General features: G+C 49.7%; 1 protein-coding gene across 1 annotated transcript in view; it reads right to left on the bottom strand.

Annotated features, from left to right (window-relative positions):
- Window positions 1-701: 701 nt before the first annotated feature.
- Window positions 702-20935, bottom strand: part of LOC142889924 (kinesin-like protein KIF21A) — a 40488-nt gene continuing 20254 nt past the window's right edge. The window contains exons 12-34 of the mRNA XM_076028604.1: window positions 20351-20432; window positions 19685-19799; window positions 18965-19153; window positions 18487-18686; window positions 18116-18223; window positions 17959-18027; window positions 17710-17852; window positions 17154-17298; window positions 16007-16201; window positions 15816-15917; window positions 14819-14984; window positions 14316-14336; window positions 13263-13320; window positions 13119-13173; window positions 11934-12148; window positions 10663-10797; window positions 5597-5733; window positions 5125-5299; window positions 4701-4865; window positions 4233-4350; window positions 3966-4136; window positions 3261-3460; window positions 702-2605 (exon numbers count right to left, since the gene is read on the bottom strand). Coding sequence (XP_075884719.1) covers window positions 2515-2605; window positions 3261-3460; window positions 3966-4136; window positions 4233-4350; window positions 4701-4865; window positions 5125-5299; window positions 5597-5733; window positions 10663-10797; window positions 11934-12148; window positions 13119-13173; window positions 13263-13320; window positions 14316-14336; window positions 14819-14984; window positions 15816-15917; window positions 16007-16201; window positions 17154-17298; window positions 17710-17852; window positions 17959-18027; window positions 18116-18223; window positions 18487-18686; window positions 18965-19153; window positions 19685-19799; window positions 20351-20432 — 3055 coding nt within the window. The 3' untranslated portion in view covers window positions 702-2514. The remainder of the gene's footprint in view (window positions 2606-3260; window positions 3461-3965; window positions 4137-4232; window positions 4351-4700; window positions 4866-5124; window positions 5300-5596; window positions 5734-10662; window positions 10798-11933; window positions 12149-13118; window positions 13174-13262; window positions 13321-14315; window positions 14337-14818; window positions 14985-15815; window positions 15918-16006; window positions 16202-17153; window positions 17299-17709; window positions 17853-17958; window positions 18028-18115; window positions 18224-18486; window positions 18687-18964; window positions 19154-19684; window positions 19800-20350; window positions 20433-20935) is intronic.

Raw genomic sequence — 20935 nt, 5'->3', positions numbered from 1 at the left:
GAGGGATTCAGTCTGGAGACCTTCGTCGTAGGGCAGCGGACAGGTTTCCTCGTCAGCCCCCGGGCTTCAGATCCCTCCTGCTTTTAACCGCTCCAACGACTTCTGAGTCCATCAGCCCCTGCTGCTGGTGGTGCTTCTGCCCCCTTCTGGTCAAAATAAACCAGTTTGGTGACTAGATTCCACCAGGACAACTGACGGAGAGGAGGAAGAGGAATCACTTCCAGATGCAGAAATTCGCAATATAGAACTTTGAATTTGATGCATCGAGAAATTAACTTTCAAAATCAGATGCATCTAGAATGACCTTCTTCTTTATGCAAATTACAAAATGCACCGGATGGATTAAATTTAATAACAACTGAAATCCGCTCAGCCAAATTTGCTTGTCGACAAACACACTTGAGAAGTGAGGCGTTTGACTGTGAGTTACGCAACTGGCTAACAAACTGTTAAAATGTGAGATTAAAAATGCTCCTTTTTTAGGCTTGTAGTGAACTACAACTACAAGCCTTAAAAAAAAAACAAAAAAAAAACAAGATTTTCAACAATATTTTAAGCGTTTCCCAATTAGAAAACAGCTCGATATCGTGGTCCAACCCCACACATCTATTAAGCGCAATCACTCAGCAAGCAAATCTAGACAACACACACGCATACACACAGAGACAGAGAGAGAGAGAGACAGACGCACAAAGAGCCACTTATTGTTTTTGACAGATGGTGTTTATTCTCACCAGGCATCTGACATTAGAATCGCTACGGAGTCCGTCATCTCAGAAAGGCTACTAGACCTCCAGAGGAAGGAGGGAGCGGGGGGGTGGTGGAGGAGGAAACGTAACAAACAAAAGAAGGAAAAAAGATGAAGAAGAAAATGAAACAATCACAGACCACTAAACACAACGCCTCCAAACCACAGCTGTAATACTGCTCGTCCATCGTGGTCCTTTCAGTTTCTGATGGTTTCCATTCGTGGTCCCACAAAAACAAAACATTCAGTCAGATTCTTATGTTTCTTGTTGTTGTTTTTTTACAATACAGGTCACATACATTAGATATGATTAAATAATGTCTACAATCGTGATTTTCTTTCTATTTTTTTTTTTTACTTTTCAAAAGCACACAAACAGTGACAGACAGATCTGGCAAGGAACTCTGGGGTGGGTCCCCTTAGAGATAAAAGCGTCGGAAGGCCTCTGCTGTCCAGATGATGCGTGATCACCACACGCAGGCGCGCGCACACACACACACACACACACACACACACACACACACACACACACACACACACACACACACACACACACACCAACATACAAAGAGTCCTTAACGAGGAGCCCTCAAGCTGCATCACAAGTAGGTGAGCACACAACGTAGCAGCGTGACAGTTTGACTCAGTAGTGTGGCTTCAGTGAGCGCTAACGCTAGCGCAACCGGTTTCCTTTTACGTACGACACGTGGACACGGACACCTGCTCACATTTAAACATGGATCAAAGTGTTTCCCACAGACTCATTGTGTTGTTGTTTCTATTTTCACAAGTGCTCAAGAGTTAACGTAGAAGCTCGACAATTTGGAGACTACACTGGATACTACAGGCTAGTTAGCTTAGCTAGCTTGGCATTAAGTGGTCGGTGCCAGCAAGAGCCATCTGGAATGAAGTCCAGTACCAATGATAACATTATCATTTGTTGTTGTGAAATGTGTGGATTTGGAAAGTTTTTGTTTTCTTTTCAATCACATCATTGAACTCAAGCTAGGCAGAGCTAACCAGCTATGTCATTCTAGCATTAAATTTTACATCACACTAACATTTTCCAAAGGTTTGAGCTTTCTCTCTTTGGGGGGTGGAGGGGTGGTGGGAAGGGCTTGTGTGTGAGGTGTGTTCCTCTCTCAAGTGCAACACTGGACAATGACAACTAAAACGACAATAAGTCTCACACAATTTTGGTCGCTGATTTTATAACAGCAGCAGGAATTTAGGAGGACTAAAGGAAGAGAGGCACGTTGAGGGAGCAGAGATTTGTCGTTTACGTGTACAGAGAAGCCACTTTTGTTGTGCATTTATAATGAGGGGATGGGGTGGTGCTAAAGGAGTGTCGGAGACACTAGTTCTGCTTTTGGTGCGCACAGAAACCTCAACTTCAACAAGCCCACGAGACCGAAGAGGAATGAGATGCAAAGACCAGCTAGCAGCCCATTAGCTCCTCTTGCCTTTCAGTCCTAAAACACTCTACTTCCTGTCCAATTTATTTAAATTTTCCAAAGCACACAGCTACCCATACTCCTGCCTACAATCGATCGTCGTTAGCAACATGTCAAGCTAATTTGTGGTGGCGCTAACGGAACCCAAATCACAACGCTGGTTTTAGTTTTCTGTCAGGATTGAATATTTTGGGCTGAAACGGTGTGTTTTGGAAGTTCGGGGTGCTGCGTGAGCCGTGCAGTGCAGTTCGCGGTCAAAGTGCAGGGCAGGAGCATCGTGGGAGGATTCAGAACCCAGTCGGTGGCTTCCTTTCAGTTGCTAGCCACCTCGTCCGCATTGTCAGTCGCCTCTAAGGTGCTGTCCAGTCCACCGCGAGCTCGCCAGATCTTCACCGTCCGGTCACTGGAAGACAGGAAGAGAGAATGTTGAACCTGTCGGGGACCTTGGATATATCAAAAGAACTAGATACCTGCCTTCCAAAATGGCGAATTTGTACTAGTGGCCACTCGAAGTACTGCAGCCAAAATTCCATGTGACCCCCACCAAAAAGAAAAAACTCCCCGTAGACAACGATACATAATTAAACACCCATAAAATGGCAGACTGGATGCCTTCAACCAAAATCATGGTTTAATCATAGATTAATCACAATTAATCTTTCTATTGTATATTTTTAAATCATGGACTTAAAAAAAAAAAATCTCCAGTATATACTTTCTTCCCAGCGGTTTCTTCCATTAGGAGTTGTGCCTTGGCTCATTCTGATTGGCTGATTACGTTCTGATTCATCACCTGAGTTACAGAGGCATGATGGGAAGCGACGCTACTGCTACATGCTCCATGATGCGGAAGTAACCAGGTGGCCACAGATGTATTCAGCATGTACGCTGGGTGAGCAACTGATTTTGGGGGCGTGGTTAGCACTTGGTGCCATAAAGATTTAAAGTGGCCACACACAAACGCACGCACGCACACACACACACACGCGCGCGCGCAAACACACACACACACACACACACACACACACACACACACACACACACACACGTAGACTCACTCGGAGGCGGTGAACAGGTGGCTGCTGTTGGTGGAGATGCTGTTGATGGGGCTCTCGTGGCCCTTCACTTCTCCCAGGGTGCCCAGCGTGTCCGTGTGCCACAGCTTGAGGACGCCGCCCCTGCAGCCGCTCAGCAGGGCCGAAGAACCGGGGACCACGCCCAGCGCACAGACCCAGTCCCGGTGGGCATTTGGGACTTGCTGTCAGACAGTCAGTTAGAAAACCTCCATCAGGTCGGGTCGAATACTTATAACAACAACAACATCAACAACAATAATAATAATAATAGCAATAATAATAATAATAATACCGAGAGCAGGCCTTCGCTGAGGCTCAGTCCCGAATAATAATAATAATAATAATAATAATAATAATAACAATAATAATAATAATAATAATAATAGTAGTAATAATAATAATAATAATAGTAATAATGGATTTGTATAGTGCTCACTCAAAGCACTCTGTGTATGTGTAGTCACACACTGCATTGGGGAAGACTCAAGGACGCGTGGCTGCCAATTTGTGCCAAACGCCCCCTCCTCCTCCGACCAGCACCACTACTCACATTCATACAAGGCATACATGTGGGAAAAGTGTCTTGCCCAAGGACACACAGACAGAGAGTGGGATGGAGTGGGATTCGAACCGTAAACAGTCGTTGGACAACCCGCTCTACCGAGAAAAAAAAAAAGGCCGAACTACCTGCAGCAGATCTTTGCGGTCCAGGTCCCACTTCTTGATGCCGTTGTCCCGGGAGCCGCTGAAGAACATGTCACCCTGGATCACCAGCGACTCGATGCCGTCGTAGTGTGGCGGCTCAAAGTTGTGGGCGGCTCCCACGCTTCCAAGGGAGCCCTCGCTGACGTCAAACAGCTGCAACCGGTTTAGAAATAAATAAAAAAGGATCAGGTCTGAGGAGGAACGTCTCGAAGCATCAGGCTGCTATCCGGTGGTTCGGTGGAGGCCCACCTTGATGTAGTGGTCCTTGGAGCCGGTGATCACCAGGTCCTGGTTGTTTCCGGACTGATCCACGGTCAGACACATGACTGGACCCAGGTGGCCGATGAGCTTCCCGGTGGAGGCAAACCTGGAGCAAGGAGGCGGAGCTTAAGATGCACCCTGAAGACAGTTTCATAAGCGGGCCAATCGGATTTCAACCTCATTGTGCTTTTTTTCTACCAGAGGAGCTGAGAAAAGTTGCTACTAGGCCTTTGCTCTTCTTGAAATTAGAAAATCAAACTGCAGCATCCGCGCTGACATAGACACTGTTCACAGGCTAGATCATAGCTGTAAGGATGCAGATTAGCCTCTATACCCGGAGTCTGGAGTTTTCCAAATGGATCTAACAGAACACAGACAACTTGACCACTACCGCTGCCCATTGTTAAAGTTTCCATGCGGTTACATTCTTCCTGCTACGCTTACGGCCAGCGTTACCTCCGTAGGTCCCAGACTCGGACCGAGTTCCCGGCGGCGGCGTACAGAACGGTTCCGTGAGGGTTGAGAGCGATCTGGTTGATCTGGTTCTCTCCGGCCGGGATGGTGACGGTCCGGCTGCTGGTGGAGGAGCAGGTGTCACCAGCATTCACCTGGCCGGAGGAGCTGAGGGAGGAGAGTGCGGAGGAGGCGTCACCCCAAAAATCACGTTAAGCGACGAGGGAAGGAGATATTTTGGTGGTGATTTTGACACAAAAATCATAATGCCAGTGAGTAACGGCTCTAAATTTAAGCCGGGGGTGTTAAATGGCAGGATGACATCATCCACCGCGGCGAAGACGAGTTGGACCACATGTACAGTGAGTCACCATCTTCTGGTCACACACACACACACACACACGAGGGAAAAGAAGGTCAGGCTCACGTCAGCGTTCGGATGCACTTGGCCGAGTCGCGGATGTCCCAGACTTTGATGTAGGAGGTGGAGACGGTGAAGACCAGGCTAGAGCTGTAGCGGACGGACACCACGTTGTTGGGGTGACCTGAAAGGGACATGATCTCCTGGCCCGTCACCAGGTTCCATACCTTGCAGGTGCGGTCTGCAGGTGGAGGGCGGGATTAGTTTGGGATTCGACATCGCAGATTTATGTCACGCATAAGCAAAACATTTCTTCCTCTCTCTTTTACGTTGCCGTTGCAGGGGATCAGTCTCCCACCGAGTTGGTCACAGAGAGCTGCAATTGCACATTTCAACCAGAGGGGTCGCCAAACCCAACAGCTAAAGGGGCTCAGTTATTATTATTATTATTATTTCACGCCAAAGTGTGACGACTGGACAGCTCTTAACAGTGAGAGAGGGAGGAGTGCTCGGGGTGTGGAGGATTGTGGGTAATGACCTTTGGACCCGGTGAAGAGGAGGTCGTCGGTGCAGTCGACACAGAGGACGGCCTTGCTGTGGCCTTCGGCCACGTGGACGCACTGCAGCGTTGCGGAGCGGCTGCTTTTGGTGGGCGGGACCGGGTTGATGACACCCCTGGAAGACAGACAGATACACACACATACACACACGCACACACATGCGTCAACAGGTGCAGGATGGACGCAGTGCTGTCTCGGCAAGGAGCTGAATCACAACCCACGCACAACTGGAGTCATGCTCAGCGTGCAATTGAACACACACTGAAAACAGAAAAACAGAGCCCAGAGACACGGAGAGAGAGAGGAAGGAGGAGAGAAAGAGAGAGAAAACACCAGGCGACAGCCGTCAGAGTCGTCATCACAGCAGGAACCACCACTGGGCCCCTGCTTTCCAAAAGTGGTAGAGCCATCTGCTGCAGAGCCCGTAGAAAGTGTTTGACAGGAAGAGAGGGAACCAGGAAGGTTCCTGATTGTAGCTCCTGACGGTAGCTCCGCCTCTTCCTCCTCGACTGATGCTGATTGGTTAACGTTGAAGCTAGGACGTCTCTGTCCCAATACACTGTGCTCGATAGCGGGCTAGCAACCTCATCATTTCAGCTCTAAGTTTTAAAGCCAAACAATTGTTCTTGTTTTTCTTCCTTACGTGTCAAAAATGTTTTACTTTATTTGAAATAAGCGACGCAGCGCCACACGCTGGCTAGGTATACATCTACGTAATTGATAGCTACTTTTAAAGTAAGCTGCCTGTTTTGTAAAATCCTCTTCCGTTACCGCAGTTGGGGAGAAGAGGCGACCTGGTGGTAAATCCACCCGAGTGGAACCATCACAGACGTTGATCGGCGGCTAACTGGCCGGCTGTGTCGACATGGCTGCAGGTGACAGTTGCGACCGTGCGACTCGCCGGCGGTGGCGGCGACGGCTGATCCAGACCTCGATACCCGGCCTGTTGTCTGCAGGATAAAAGGGCCGATGATAAAGGGGATTAGCGGGGCTTTAACAGCTTGACACGCTTTGGCTTGACGGTGATTATCTATCGATCCCAGGGAGGATTCCCTTTGTTTTATGTGCACACATGAAAGTACTGCGGTCTGGCTGCTGGGTTTATCACACCGTGTCAGACCAGCTGAGGACAGGAGAGACGGAGCGTGCGATTCAGGTTCACCTTCAGCCCCAGCCGACACCAGAGCGGTGGAGGTTAGCGGATCCAACGGGAAACTAGAGAATGAAAACATCAAGATGTACTTGGGCGGCTCAGTGGGATGGAGCCACCCATTCATCCTGACAACAGAGGTAAATAAATTTGAAGAACCAAGTGACTTTGACACCAGTGAGTTTCCAGACTCATCAGATACGAGAAAAAACGGAATAGAAAACAAGGACGAGAGAAATTGTCGCTTCTGTGAAGCGTTTTTCACGGCAGCCGACTCTTAATAATTCAACAGCCCGAAAACGGACGACGGCCTCAGCGGCCGCAAAACAAACTGACACGTTGGCACACGGTGATGGATGACCTGTCAGCGCCGCTTCCCTTTCAAATTGATTTCCCCTCATCTTTAATGCAGCTAATACGCAGGGAAAACAGAAGCTACAAGAGGGGGCGGAGCGCCAGCCAGGGGCTCTTCTAAAGCGATAAAAATCAAATGCATTATTTCAGCGACAGCGAGTTCGTTTCTTTCGTCTAAAGAGTACATGTAACTTTTTAAACCACGAAAAGAACACAAACAAAATCACTAAAGAAACAATGTGGGCTTCAAATTCTTGATTCTGGAGCAGGAAAACCACCTGACATTACAGACGTCATGACTCCTGTCAGTGAACTCACCACGAATCACAAACAACCTCTTCTGCTGGGTCTGAAAAGTATGCCATTTGTGATGTCACCAAGGGCTCTGACACCTCTCTCAGCTCAGTGACCACACCTCCAGCCAGGCGTTGGCTCCTTGTCCTCTTTTGTCCCCTTCCAAACACATGGACGGCCCAACAGAGCATCATTTTTATCAGCAGGTTGTAAACAGAGGGCTAAACATGCTGCTGCTGCTGCTGCTGCTGCTGCTTCCTAGAAATCCAGAGAGGGTTTGTGGATCACGTGTCGCTGCTCCAGCGGAGCGTGAAAGCGACACTTTGACGACGATCACTTCCTCAAAGATTTTTGCTCTCAATCTGTCGGAGATTTAAAGATTTAAATCTGGACGACTGGTTTTCAGCCGAGCTTAGAAGATAATCCCGCGTCACCGACAAGCCCGGAAGATCATTCCTACACTTCCTGCAAGTCCACTCACATTTACATATCACACGTCAGTCAGTGTGTGACGGAGCTCAGATCTGCAGAGAAGATCGTTGTGATTTTATGGACGTTTTTTTTTCTTCAGGGAGCAGGGAGACGAAAAATAATAAAATAGCGGCTGGTTCTCCATGCCAACCAAACTTCCATCAAATGACCAAACAGTGTGACGGATGACAGTCCAGCTCTTTATGATCACAATATGTTTTTATCTTGACATTAAATCTTTAAAAAAAAAAAAAAAAAAAAAAACTCACGTGTGCCTCATTATATCGGATCAAGACATTCCCCGTCTCGTCACTCCTCCCACTCCCCTCTAAATCTGACATTCCGCTGGCCTCGCGTCACTTTCACTCATCCACCGCCGGAGTCTTTTTTTTTTCTCTTATCAAGGCGCAGCCGCGGCTCTCCCGCTGCCCGTCACGCGGGCTAAATGCAGGGCGAGAGGAAGCAGTGGGCGCCGCTTTCGGAGGAGCTCTAATGAGCGGAGAGGGGGAGTGGGGGGGGGGGGGGGGGGGGGGCGCTGCGTGGCCTGCCAATTTACGACAGCGGCATAATTAAAGCGTGTGCCGAGCCGCGAGCCTGCAGCAGCGGCGGCAGCAGCCGCGTGGGAGGCCTGAGAACCAGGACAGACAGACAGACAGACAGACAGACAGACAGCAAGGAGGGAGACACACAGGCTGCCGCTGCTTTATTACAGTCAGGCTGCGTCTTCCGCCGTCACACGCTGTGTCTTCACGTCCACCTTAAAAGCATTTTTTTCCCCGGTTTCCTTTTTGTTTTCTGAGATCAAAGATGCCACCTTCTTGTTCGCTTCTGATTGGGTTAGAGCAGGGCTGGCCAAACTTTTTGACTGGTGGGCCACACCCAGTCTAAGATTTGACAGAGGGGCCGGAGCAGAAGCAGAGGGATGGAGTGTTTTGGTGGCCCACCTCTATGGAGAAAAAAAGTATATCATGGGATATGTAGAAAATATGTGTTTTAATGTCAATTGAAAATGAACAAAAGCGTTACAATAAAAATATGTGTCTTTGAAGCCCCACAGTATTTAGCTCTTTATTGAAATCACTCTCAAAACACTGAAAAGCTATTTTATTACTTAATTACCATTAATATAAACTCTTCAAGTTTGCTGGGCCGGTGTAAATCTTTCACGGGCCTCATATGGCCCCCGGGCCGTAGTTTGCCCATGCCTGGGTTGGAGGCTGGGTTTTGGGATAGGGTTAGTGGCATCGCTGCTCAACTAAAAAGCTCCGAAAGCTCTTTCCTCAACTGTCGGCCCAGTGTGGAAAGATTCCCACTACGTTCAGGATTTAAACCTGAAGGCTCCACAGGGGGGCAGCGCACTCAAGTCACATCTCCCGCCGACGCTGGCAGGATAAATGCTATGTTGTAGCGTCAGCTGGTGGTAGTGTTGTTGTGACACACACACGTGCGTGCGCACGCACGCGCACATACACACACGCACACACACACACACGCACACACGCACACACACACACACACACACACACAAACACCATGCACTTACAACATCCCTGGTTCAATTGTTCTTGTCTCCACATTTAGCTTTGTCTTCAGTCCCACAACTATAAATATCTGCTGTCACTGGAATCACAACTAAAGTTCTAAATGTTCACAAGGATGAAGCCTGAAGGCTAATTGGGTTTCAATGCTTGAAATCCCTGAGCACAGTGCTAATTGGTCAATTGTTAAATAATTCAGATCAGAGCTTTTTAAGATGGATCGCCAAGATTTCCGACCTCATAATCTTTTTCAATCTGGTTTTGCGAATCACACACACACACACACACACACACACACACACACACACACACACACACACACACACACACACACACAAGTCAGTGTGTTCAACCAAAGTCCACATCTGCAGGTGTCGGTGGCTGGTTGACATGATAAATCTGCGCCGCTACTTTTAGCATTTCCACTTCCTGTTTATTGATCCGAATGCTTTTATTTTTCTCCGCCTTCTCAGAGAGGATGAGACACAAAAGAAGATTGCCACCTAGTGGTAGCAATAAAAAAAAGGATACGGGAAGTTCATGTTTGACATGGAAGCAGCATGGAATCGCTAACGGCAATGGTTGGTTAGTTAGACCCGTTAGCCAGGTTAGCCGGGTTAGCCGGGTTGGCCAGGTTAGCCGGGTTAGCCCAGCGAACCCAGTTTCAGTTGCGCGATGCCTTTCTCAATGATACAGGAAGAGGGCAGTTCTTGTTCGAGGGCTCGCAACAGCAAACTCTGCAGACTATTTAGGGAAACCAGGTCGTTATTTCTAGGAGACTTTGCTGATGAGTCTTTTTGAAAGTTTCTTGGGTTTTGTTCAGTTAGAAGATGAAAAACGAGACGCCGATGAAAGCCAGTGGAAACTCAGCTCAGTGACTCCAGCCAGGCTTCTAGTGGACTGGACAACAGAGAGAGTCTTTCAAGAGGAGCAGGAAGCGGATGAGTGGCGGAAATGTTGATTTGAGCCCAACGCCAAATTTGAGTCTGGGCTGCTGCTGTCCGGTTGGCAGCCGGGACTCAAACCTCAGCGTGGAACCGTGCAGGTCAAAGGTCAGGATGACGACGACGGCCGCAGCTTCAGGTTTGGTTTTAGTGGGGACGACATGCTTCTCCAAGTCAGAAAAACCCAGAGGAAGAGGAGGAGGAGGGGTTAGTAGAGCGGTGGGCGGAGCTACAGCCCCTGTTTTCTCCCCTCTACAGCTACTGCTGGGCTCCGGTCGGCGTCGGCGTCTTACTGTTTAATCTCCTTGACCTTTGCCCTTTCGGCGGCGGCGGCGGCCTGCGCCTTGTCATAGGTCTTCCTGCGAGTGAGCGGCGAGGGCTCGGCGGCGCGCCGCTCGGACCCCCCAGAGGGCGCTCTGGAGCCAGAGCTGAGTGTTTGAGTTCACGCAGCACAACACAGAGAGTGAAATGAAAAAAATAATAAATAATCAACAACAACAACAACAGAAGGATGTAGCAAACAATAATAATAATGACGATGGCTGACATGCAGTACGCAGAGAGAACTCAGATACCTGATGTTCAACGTCCAAGCCAGTTGGTGGCGCTCTGTCGGCAAGGTTTGTTTTTTGTTTGTTTTTTTTAAGAAAAGACGCCTCAGACTAAACTAAAGTATAAAGCCATCCTCTTTTTTTTCACACTCGCACTTCACTTGCAGCAGATCCTGAAGCCTTTCAGCAGCCACTCGCAGTAGCCCGGTTAGCATTTCAGCAGCAATCCGCACTCAAACTATTTACTATTTAATTACCTCGGCAGCCACATTATAAAGTTAATCACCGCCGCTGCTCTCTGCATGCTGCAGCCTCCGACTGGGAGGAAACCGCTGGAGGCCGGCCAAGACTTTCGCCTTTTTTCTTTTTTTTTCTTTTTAAAAAAAAAAGGGAGCTCATGAATTATGAGCGGCCAATGTATGTACAGCACAGGATGCAGCGGCTACATCAAGACATGCAGGCGGGAGGAGAGGAGGAGGTGGGAGGAAGGGGGAGGGGTGAGAGGAGGAGGGGGAGGAAAGAGGAGGACAGAGGAGGTGGGAGGAGGAGGAGGAGAGAGGAGGTGGAAGGAGGTAGGAGGTGAGAGGATGGAGGAGGAGGAAAGAGGTGGAGGGAGGCAGGTGGAGGGAGGCAGGTGAAGGGAGGAGGAAAGAGGAGGACAGAGGAGGTGGGAGGAGGAGGAGGAGGAGGAGAGAGGAGGTGGAAGGAGGTAGGAGGTGAGAGGATGGAGGAGGAGGAAAGAGGTGGAGGGAGGCAGGTGAAGGGAGGAGGAGGGGGAGGAGGAGGAGGGAAGAGGGAGGAAGACGAAGAGGTGGGAGGAGGAGGGGAGAGGGAGGGGGAGGAGGGAGGATGAAAAAGGTAGGAGGAGGAAGGAGGTGGGAGGAAGGTGAAGGAGTGGGAGCAGGAGACGGGAGAGGAGAGGGGAGGAGGTGGGAGGAGGTGCGAGGAGGAGGAAGGAGGTGGGAGGACGGAGGAGGAGGTGGGAGTAGGTAGAGTGGCGGGCCAGGACTTACATGCTGCCCGTTTTAGAGGAGAAGCCGGGGGAGAGAGCGGCAGCAGCGAAGTCCCTGACTGAAGAGCCTGATGAGTCCACGTCGCCGCCGCCGCCGCCTTCAGGGGTCTCGGCCAGCGGCAGCAGGGGGCCGGAGAAGTCTGCGGCTGGAGCGTCAGCCGCCGATTCGCTGTTGGCGTACAGCAGCTCCATCTGGGTGGTGGTTCTCCTGCGAGCCTGAGACAGACACGCGTGGATCGATCAGACACTTCTTCCAAATGCTTCTGTTTGTTTCTTGCAAATGAAACGCGGGAATAAAAACACTCCTCATATTGAATGAATGTCACTTTCACTTTCTGCACTGAGGAAATGTACTAGGTGGGCTCAAGAAAGAGGAGAAATACTGGCTGGTGGTATAAAAAAAAAAGGAGCAACAACTGAAACATAGAAAATTACTGAATAAAGAGCCTCCAACAGTCAATGAATGGAAAATAATTAGAACTCAGGAAATTCATAATACGGAACAAACAACATTTTCTCTGAGATACGCCACCAAAAAAAGGAGAAGAATATCGAAATAACTGTTATGTCTTATTCCCTCCTGGAGCAATGTTCATGTTTCAGCTTATCATAATTAAATTTTGTTTACAAAGACTCTTTTTTTTTAATTGGCCATTTAAGGACTTGAAAGAAAACACTTGAAAGAAACATGGAATAGACGCAAGCCATCTCATTTTCTGTTCATGTATAGTTTTGTTTTTTTTTTACCTCAGCAAACTTCATCACCTCATAAACAGGCCAATTTCCTGATTGTTAGGATGACACTTTTAATGTTCCATTTTTGGTTGTAATAATATAAAAATAGCGTACAAGAAATAGAGTGCAACAAATGGAAATGTTGTTTTTACATCTTGGCAATTCAAAATAAATCATTTTAAAGTTTCAGTTATCGTACAGTGACACAAACAGTTTTCTGTATCCTTTTCTAATATTGTTAAAAAATCTATATATCAATATAATAATCCGTCTGTTCGTCACATTGATCACACACAATCTTTTTCATTTCTTTACATTTGGAGCGGTAGATTCAATCGTTTCTCCAACTATCAGACCCGTGCCAGTGCCAGTGAGCCTGGCGCTAAGGACGATGGGCATCAGTGGCAAACCTGTCGACACGACTGCAGTGCAAAAATGAAACTCTCGCTACCTTGCTCCTTGTTTTGGTCTCGCCGCACAGCTTCATGAGGTCGGTGGCCAGGCTGCTGTTGGAGGAGAGCGGACACGAGGGTCAGAAGCCAAAACGCCACCAGCAGGCGGGCTGCGGGAGGGCGGCTGAGCGGCCGGGACTCACCTCCCCTCGGCGGAGGGACTCTGAGCCGATTCGTCGCTGCTGCTGTCGTCTCCGTTTTCTGATGGCGAGAGGAGAAAAAAAGTCCCGTCAGCCTGGACGTCCGAGGCCTGGACGGCTGAGTGGTTAAAGCTCCAGTTAAAAGTCCCGCATTAGATCAAGGTGTCTGGACTCGCGTGGAGCAGCCGCATGCTACTAATTATGAAAAAAAATGTTTCGAATCTTTAAAAAAGACAGAAAAAAAGATTTAGCCCTCTGTTTGCAGCCTCCAGCTAAAACACCCGGTTTCTGCCTCCTTTCCCGCACGTCAGTTAAAACAAGGCGGTGTCCGGGGAGTGGGGCTTTGGGCGGTGTTGTGCCGGTGCCCTTTGTGACATCACAATGGGTCGATTTCCTGAACGTTATAGCTCATGACCTGGGACCTTGTTTTACTTCTTTCAAACTTTTCCAGCAGTCTTCTGATTTGTGTGTGTGTGTGTGTGTGTGTGTGTGTGTGTGTGTGTGTGCGTGAGCAGCCCAACAGAGCGCACACGGAACAGATGGAGGGGAGGGGGGGGTGAAGCAGGATGGGGGGGCGGGGCCATGCTGCTCGGACTGGGCCCTCCCCTCCTCCTGTCGGATGGGGGTGAGATGGACTGAAAAGGGTGGAGGTGAGAGGGGCAGGGGGGGTGAGGAGAGGAGGGGGGGTTACGAGGGAGATGAGAAGACCCAGATACAGATAGCCGGCAGGGTGGAGGAAACATTAGTCGGAGGCTCCCGACTAGAAGACTCCGTGTTCATCACAGCTCTTCCTGCAGGGGGCGCTGGTTAGCTGGGTGCTAAAGCTGTAGTAGGAGGTTGGTGTGTCCAGCAGATGGAGGGGGGGGGTGGGTGCTGGTGGTGGTGGTGGTTGGTGGGCTAGCAGACAGACAGATGCACCTCATGCACCTCCCAGTGTTTGTTTGCTTTGTGCTGTTGCCTTATATTTCATCGAGATGTGCTGGTGCTGGTTAGTGTTGCGGCAGTGCCAGGAGGCGACCATGCAGTCACAGACTAGACAAGACAAGAGTCACTCACCGGCCGGGACGGAACCTAGCTCTGTGAAAAACACCAAGGGAACAAAAAGAAAAAAAGAACAGAAGTGGTGGCGGGGAACAGAAAAAACAACCAAAAAGGCAAAAAGGCAATGCACAAATTAAAACCATCACCGCCCCCCCCCCCTCCCCCCTCGCCCCCGCCAAAATAAAACAAACACAAAATAAAATGCAGCTGCTGAGATCTGACTGAGGAGAACCCGGCAAACATTCGGTGGCTGTTGTGTTTTAAACTTTAGCAAAAATAGTTTTATTTTTTTCGGCTTCTCATCAGCAGAGATCAGGAAAACCAGTCCGCAGACCCACTCATGCACCTGCAGGGTGACCCAGTCTGCTTCCTGAAGGCTCGTCTGCCAGGTCGTGTTTTGACTCCTCAAACATGCTTTGGGAGGCGTCCAGGACTGAGGCTGAGTGGTGGTAGGTGAGGGTGTCTGGCCCTAATGCTCGTCTGCAGGCTACACGCTAAGCGCTAAGTGTTAGCATTACCTTGCAGGGCGTTCCCCAGCAGCGCGTCCAGCTCCGGGTTGAACTCGGCCTTCTCCTTCAGCATGTGGAAGAGCAGCTGGTTCTGCGTGGCGCTGGTGATCTCCGTCTGCTTCAGCCGGCCCTCCATCACCTTCACCTGGGACTCCCGCTGGGCGGCCTGCAGGCCCTGCAGAGTGGGGGTTGGGGGGGTATTGTTGTAGTCAAGACCGCACCGACTGAGTCCATGACATCATCAAGACCAGAGAGTATCGTGATTGAGACCAGACCAAGACAGTTGCTTCGAAATCGAGCAGCCACATCTCTTTATCTTCTAAGGTATCTTTCGAAATTTGAACATTGTGCTTCTTTGCCAACTATTTTGAACCACTTTCAAAAAAACAACTTAGAGAATATATAAGAAATAAATTAACTAGGAAGAAGTGGATGAGTTGCTCTGGGTGTCATAAACGGAGCATAAAACGGCAAAAGTTGGATTCTTTTCCGTTATTATCGTGTCATTGTAGTGTTGGCTGAGTCCGGACTGGACTTCATCAAAAATCCCAAGTCCGTCCTGTCCAAGACTGAGACAAGACCGAATAAAAATGCCTCTGGCTCCTAGACGAGAATGAGACCCTTAAAAAGTAGTCTTGAAACCAAGCCAATCTCCACTGCTCCACCACTAGGGGGAGTCAGGGAGGTGGGGGGAGGAGTCAACCCAGACAAAAACGATCAGGGTTCATTTCACACGTCCCTCTGCACGATGCAGCGTCGTCTGTGCTGACAAAATCATTGTTGACACGCTAGCAGCAACTAGCTATCTAGCTGGAGCTCCGCCTCTTTCTCTTCAAAAACGGACTCCGGTTGGGCTAAATCAGTGGCTGAAAATGACCCACACTGGAGCTTTTCGGAATGGATGTCGAATATTTCAAGCAGCTGCCTTGTTGCAGAGTCAAATCTGTGTTTTACATTAGATTATTTTTGGGGTTTGGGTCTGATGATCTATTGATCAGGCCGCTACCTTGTTGATGGCCATCGACATGAAGTGGTCCAACAGGAAGCGAGCTTCGGTCAGCGTGCAGGAGGTAATCACAGCCGAGACGTCCACCGTGTCGCCTTCCTCCTGCGGGAAAAACAAAACCAAAAAAAAAGAGCGTCAATGCAGCGCTGTGATTGGCCCATGGCTTAGCGGCTGTCTTTGGCCCCGCCCACCTTGGTCTCCTCCATCTGCATGATGTTGGCCTGGCAGTCGGCGATGCTGTCGTTGATGTAGTCGATGTTGGCCGTCAGCGCCTCCACCTCCTCGTTGAGCGGCAGCACGGCCTTCTCGGCCTCGGGCCCCTCCCTCAGGAGCCGGTCCCTCTTCCTGAGGACCTTCTCCTTGCGCTTGGTCAGCTCCTCCCGTTGCTGCAGGACAACACCACAGTGGCTGCTGGTTCACGGCCTTGTCTGACACCGATTCTCTCTCTCTCTCTCTCTCTCTCTCTCTCTCTCTCTCTCTCTCTCTCTCTCTCTCTCTTTCTCTCTCTCTCTCTCTCAATGTGAGCGCCAGCATGTCGTTGACAGCAACGTCGTCAACACTCACAAAATCCCCGCTGAGCCTTTGTCAAGTCCGACTCTGCAGGAAGTGAGTTTAATTCCTCAGACGCGGTTTGGATGCTTCTGCACATTTCTGCATTTCCCGTGTCGTTTACGCATTTCACAGCCAGTCTGTCAAGGCTTTCGTTCTGAAGCTCCTCAAGAATGCAAGACACATTTTGTTGTAGGCTAAAACTTCACTTCGCTCGCAGGGTGAATTTCATCTGAGAGGCCTCGACTGTTGAATGTTGAGCAAAGTTGTCAAAGCTGACGTTGAATAGTTACACTTGGTGAGTTGTAGTGACATTATGTTACGAAAACAACAGACAAACAAAAAAAAACAATTAACCTCGCACTACTTCTGGCACTAGATGGCAGCACCTGCAGTCAATTGAACTTGAAGCTCATTATTAAACTTGCTAAGCTCACCAGCTAACGTGTGGTGTGTCTGTGTGTGTGTGTGTGTGGGGGGGGGGGGAGCTGCAGACTCATGAATCATGTTTCACCGTCGTCCTGTGAGTCGTTTTGAAGTCATTTATTTTTGTATTGTGGTCTATGGGGAAGAAATGCTTTTTGGGCACGTGGGATTTTTTTGCTGCAGTACCTTAAGTGGCCACTGGAAATGCCATTTCGGTATCCAGTTCTTATAATACATTCATGGGTTTTTCCCTCCAGTCTAAATTCTTGCTAGTGCTATCGCTAAGCTCACCAGCTAACGGGTGGTGTGGAAAGGTTTGAGGGAGAGGGGGGGGGGCAGCGGAGACGCCCTATTGGCCCTCACCTTGAGGAGGCGGTTCATGTCGGCCTCCATGTTGGAGATGGTCATCCTCTGCATGATGACGTCGGAGATGCGGCGCTCCAGAGACTGCCACTTGATGCGAGCGACTCTGGTGGAGTAAATGCCCACCGTGCGCCTGTAGGAGGACCTGCGCGCACGCACGCACACACACAGACACACACACACACACACACACACACACACACACACACACACACACAGACGCACAGGCAGCGTGTCAAGCCTTAATTCCCTTTATCTCGTCGGCACACTGCCACAGGGCGATAACAGCGGTGCAGGCAGACGAGCTGCAGAGCTGCTTAACGACCTCCACGCTGGGGTCCCCCCCCCCCCCCCCCCAAAAGTCCCCAATCAGCTGCGTGCAAAAGGCAGATTTGTGTCACATTTTAGGGATTTGGAGGATTTAGGAGCCCGCCTGGTTTCGCCTCTCTGGACACAACGATGCGCACAGAACACACCTGTGCACACACAACCCCAGACACACACACAGACACACACAGACACACACACACACACACACGCGCGCGGGGAGGCTGACCGGGTGCCGCTGGGAGCCATGTTGCCGGAGGAGAAGGTGCGTCCAGATGGAGGGAGCCTGTGAGGAGAGTCCTGCAGCGGCTCGCTGACCTTCCGGATCACCTTCCCCGACGTGGGCCGGGCCTGCCTCCGCAGCGCCGTCACCTGACACCCAGCAACAAAACAAACAACAAAACAAAAAAACGCATCATCTCAGCGTCCAACTTCCGATTTTTAGAAAAAAAAAAATAAAGCCCTCCCGCTGACTCACCTCCTCCGTCTTCCTCCTCAGAATCAGCTCCTGCTGCCTCTTCTGGGCCTCCAGCAACTTCAGCTGATGCTGAGGGTCAAAAGGTCACACAGCAGGCCAACGTGAGCGCCGCGAGGGGGTGGGGGGGTGGGGGATGGTCGATGGGACAGAGGCTCACCTCCTGGCGCCGCTGGTCTTTCTTCAAGGAGGCGATTTCTCGGTTCCGCCGGGACTCATTCATCCTGTTCTTCTCTTGCTGCTCCTTCATCTGCTTCATCAGACGCACCTGCACACCATCAGACATTAAAAAAAAAAAAAAAGCAAACAAGTCAAAAAACTAAAAGGAGATCCTTCACAGCCTTGAGTTCTATACTTCTACTTCTACTTCTACTTCTAAACCCTGTAGCTCCGCCTCTTTCTCCTCGCACAGCCCTGATTGGTCCAGCCTCATCCTGAGCAGCTGCACCGTCACTTCAACCCTCCATCAGGTCCTGAGCGGCAAATCTCTCAGATTTGTGATTTTGAGTTAAAGCGGGAAAATGTCCGAACCTTGGTCTTCTTCATCTCGGCCACGTCCATCTGGAGCTTCTTCAGCTGCTTCTCGTACTGCGACTGGTTCTTCAGCAGCCGGGCGTGCTCCTTCTGGGCCGAGTGGAGCTTCTGCAGCTCCTTGTTCATCACGCTCAGCTTCTTCTCGTACTCGGCTTTGATCTTGCGGGCCTTGTCGTCTGAGCCGCTTTCCACCGAGCCTGGGAAGAAAGGACGGAAAAAACAACAATAAGTGCAGGTACGTTGATCTGCTGTTGTCACGCAGTCTGATGAAAAAAAACCTCTGGCGCACTTTAAAATTCTGCATCAGACAGTCTTTGATCTGGAGCTGCTGATAAAAATAAATGTGACCGTTAGCGTCCTACTGAATTTCAAGGAGGAAAAAAAAAAAAAAAAAAACAGACCTGAAAAAAAACAAAGAAACAACTGGAGAACTAGAAACAAAACACAATCTTGAGCGCCCCCTGCTGGTCCTTACTCATGTTGTGCAGGACGCGGTCCCTCTCCTGCTGCGTGTCGCGGATCTTGCACTGCAGCATCATCAGCTTCTGCTCGTACTGCTGCTTGAGCGTGTGCAGCCGCCGCTGGCTGTTCTCCAGCTCGTCGATCAGCTTCTGCTTGATGGCGATCTCGCAGGTGATGTTGGCCAGGTCGGCCTGGAAGTTCTCTGCAGGAACAGGAGGCCGGGAGAGGCCAGGTGAGGGCAGGGGGTGAGGGTGGGGAGTGGGGTGGGGTGGTGGCAGAGCCGCAAACTGGAAACCTCAGTCAGTGGCAGAGGTGCGGTCGCCAAGACAGAAAAAGTAGGGCCGCCCTTTGTGACATCACAGAGGGGCAATTTGATGGAGGTAGATGATACAAATAAATATTGATTTGATTGACTTCAAGGACACTGACTGTAACTCCAGTGGATGGAATTTAATCTCATGAAGCCATATTATTATGTTTAGATTATGAATCATTTTAACGACCTCTGTTCTAACTTAGGGCTGCCTTTTAATGACAGAGGTTTATTTTCTGTCTTATCTTTCTGGGTGCAGGAGTGTTTACGAGTCGATGCTTTTGTTCGATCATCCTCTCCCCTAACACAACCTCCTGCATGCAATTACTCTTTTTCAATGCCTCACATCTGGGCAGCTGCTGGGATCGGGGCTAGAGAGCGCCCTCTAGTGGCCAGTTGGTCCGCAGTTTCATTGCCCACCTTTTTCGTCCGACTCGGAGTCCGAGTCGTCGGAGCTCTCCTCCACATCCATCTCCTCCTCATCGTCGTCCTCCTCCTCTTCCGCCTCCTCGTGCTCGCTGCCGTCCTGCGCCTCCTGCGGCGCCGGAGAAACGCGATGAAGATGATGATCACGAGGAAAACCTCAGGGTGGCGCTCTAACGCCGACCATTACAGGATGAAAGCGCTGGCGCAGTGGTTCTCAAACTGTGGTACGGGTACCACAAGTGGTGCGCGAGCGCTCTCTAGTGGTGCGTGGAGGAAAGTCAGTCTATTAGTCAGTGGTACGTGGCGACACCATTTTTCTTTTCTCCAGTAAATTCATTTGAAACAATCAAAATACCACAAAATATTGAATGAAAATTCAGAAAATATTCAATCATTTAATGCTGGTCTACTTGGTTAGAGTCTAACCAGACCTGTTTCTAGGCATGCGGCACCTATGCGGTGGCGTCTGGCGCCATCTTGTGGATGAGGCACTGAATTGTCTTCCCCCCGTTTTTTTATAAATAAAAATAAAAATTATGATGTATACGTTATTGATGTTGTTTTGCGATTCAGAATAAACATTAGATGTGAGTCAGGCAGTCAAATGAGGACGATGATCAAATGTAACGGGTGCAAGGATGCGTCGGTGGCTCCTCTCACCATCTCGGCGTCCTCGCCAGCCGCAGCCTCCTTCTCCGGGCTCTTCTCCCGCTCGTTGTCCGGCACCTCCTCCTTGGTGACACTGGGAAGCAGCAGAGGGAGTGAGGCGTCAGAGACGGGAGGCGGAGCAACGCTGACAATATTCCACAGCAGCTGAACTTGCGCAAAGACTGATTTTTCTTCATAATTCAAAGAAAATGTATCAAAAAATACAAAAATGAAGAAAAATCTGTGACAACCAGGGATGTAACAGCGTCAGAATCTAGTGGGACAATGTTACTTTGGTTAAGGATGAAATATAAAAAACTGTTGAATTTTGAATTCTGGGCACAGCAAGAAGGTCTCGGGTTCTCGGGTTCTGGGCGGAGTTACCACAATCTCCCTATGTCTACTTGGTACTCTGGCTCCGCCCACAGTCCAGAAACACACATGTGAGGCCGACTGGGAACATTTAAATTGGCATGGGTGTGTGTGTGTGTGTGTGTGTGTGTGTGTGTGTGTGTGTGTGTGTGTGTGTGTGTGTGTGTGCGCGCCACTGGTTGTGTTTTTCTCTTACTGTAAACTGGCAAATATTATAGAAGATGA

The sequence above is a fragment of the Nelusetta ayraudi genome, unplaced genomic scaffold (assembly GCF_046127955.1).
Source record: "Nelusetta ayraudi isolate G7.1 ecotype Tasmania unplaced genomic scaffold, CSIRO-AGI_Nayr_v1 ptg000026l, whole genome shotgun sequence".
NCBI classification, from domain to species: Eukaryota; Metazoa; Chordata; class Actinopteri; order Tetraodontiformes; family Monacanthidae; genus Nelusetta; species Nelusetta ayraudi.
Note: the sequence above shows the minus strand (reverse complement) of the source record. Positions and strands in the feature narration are given on the sequence as shown.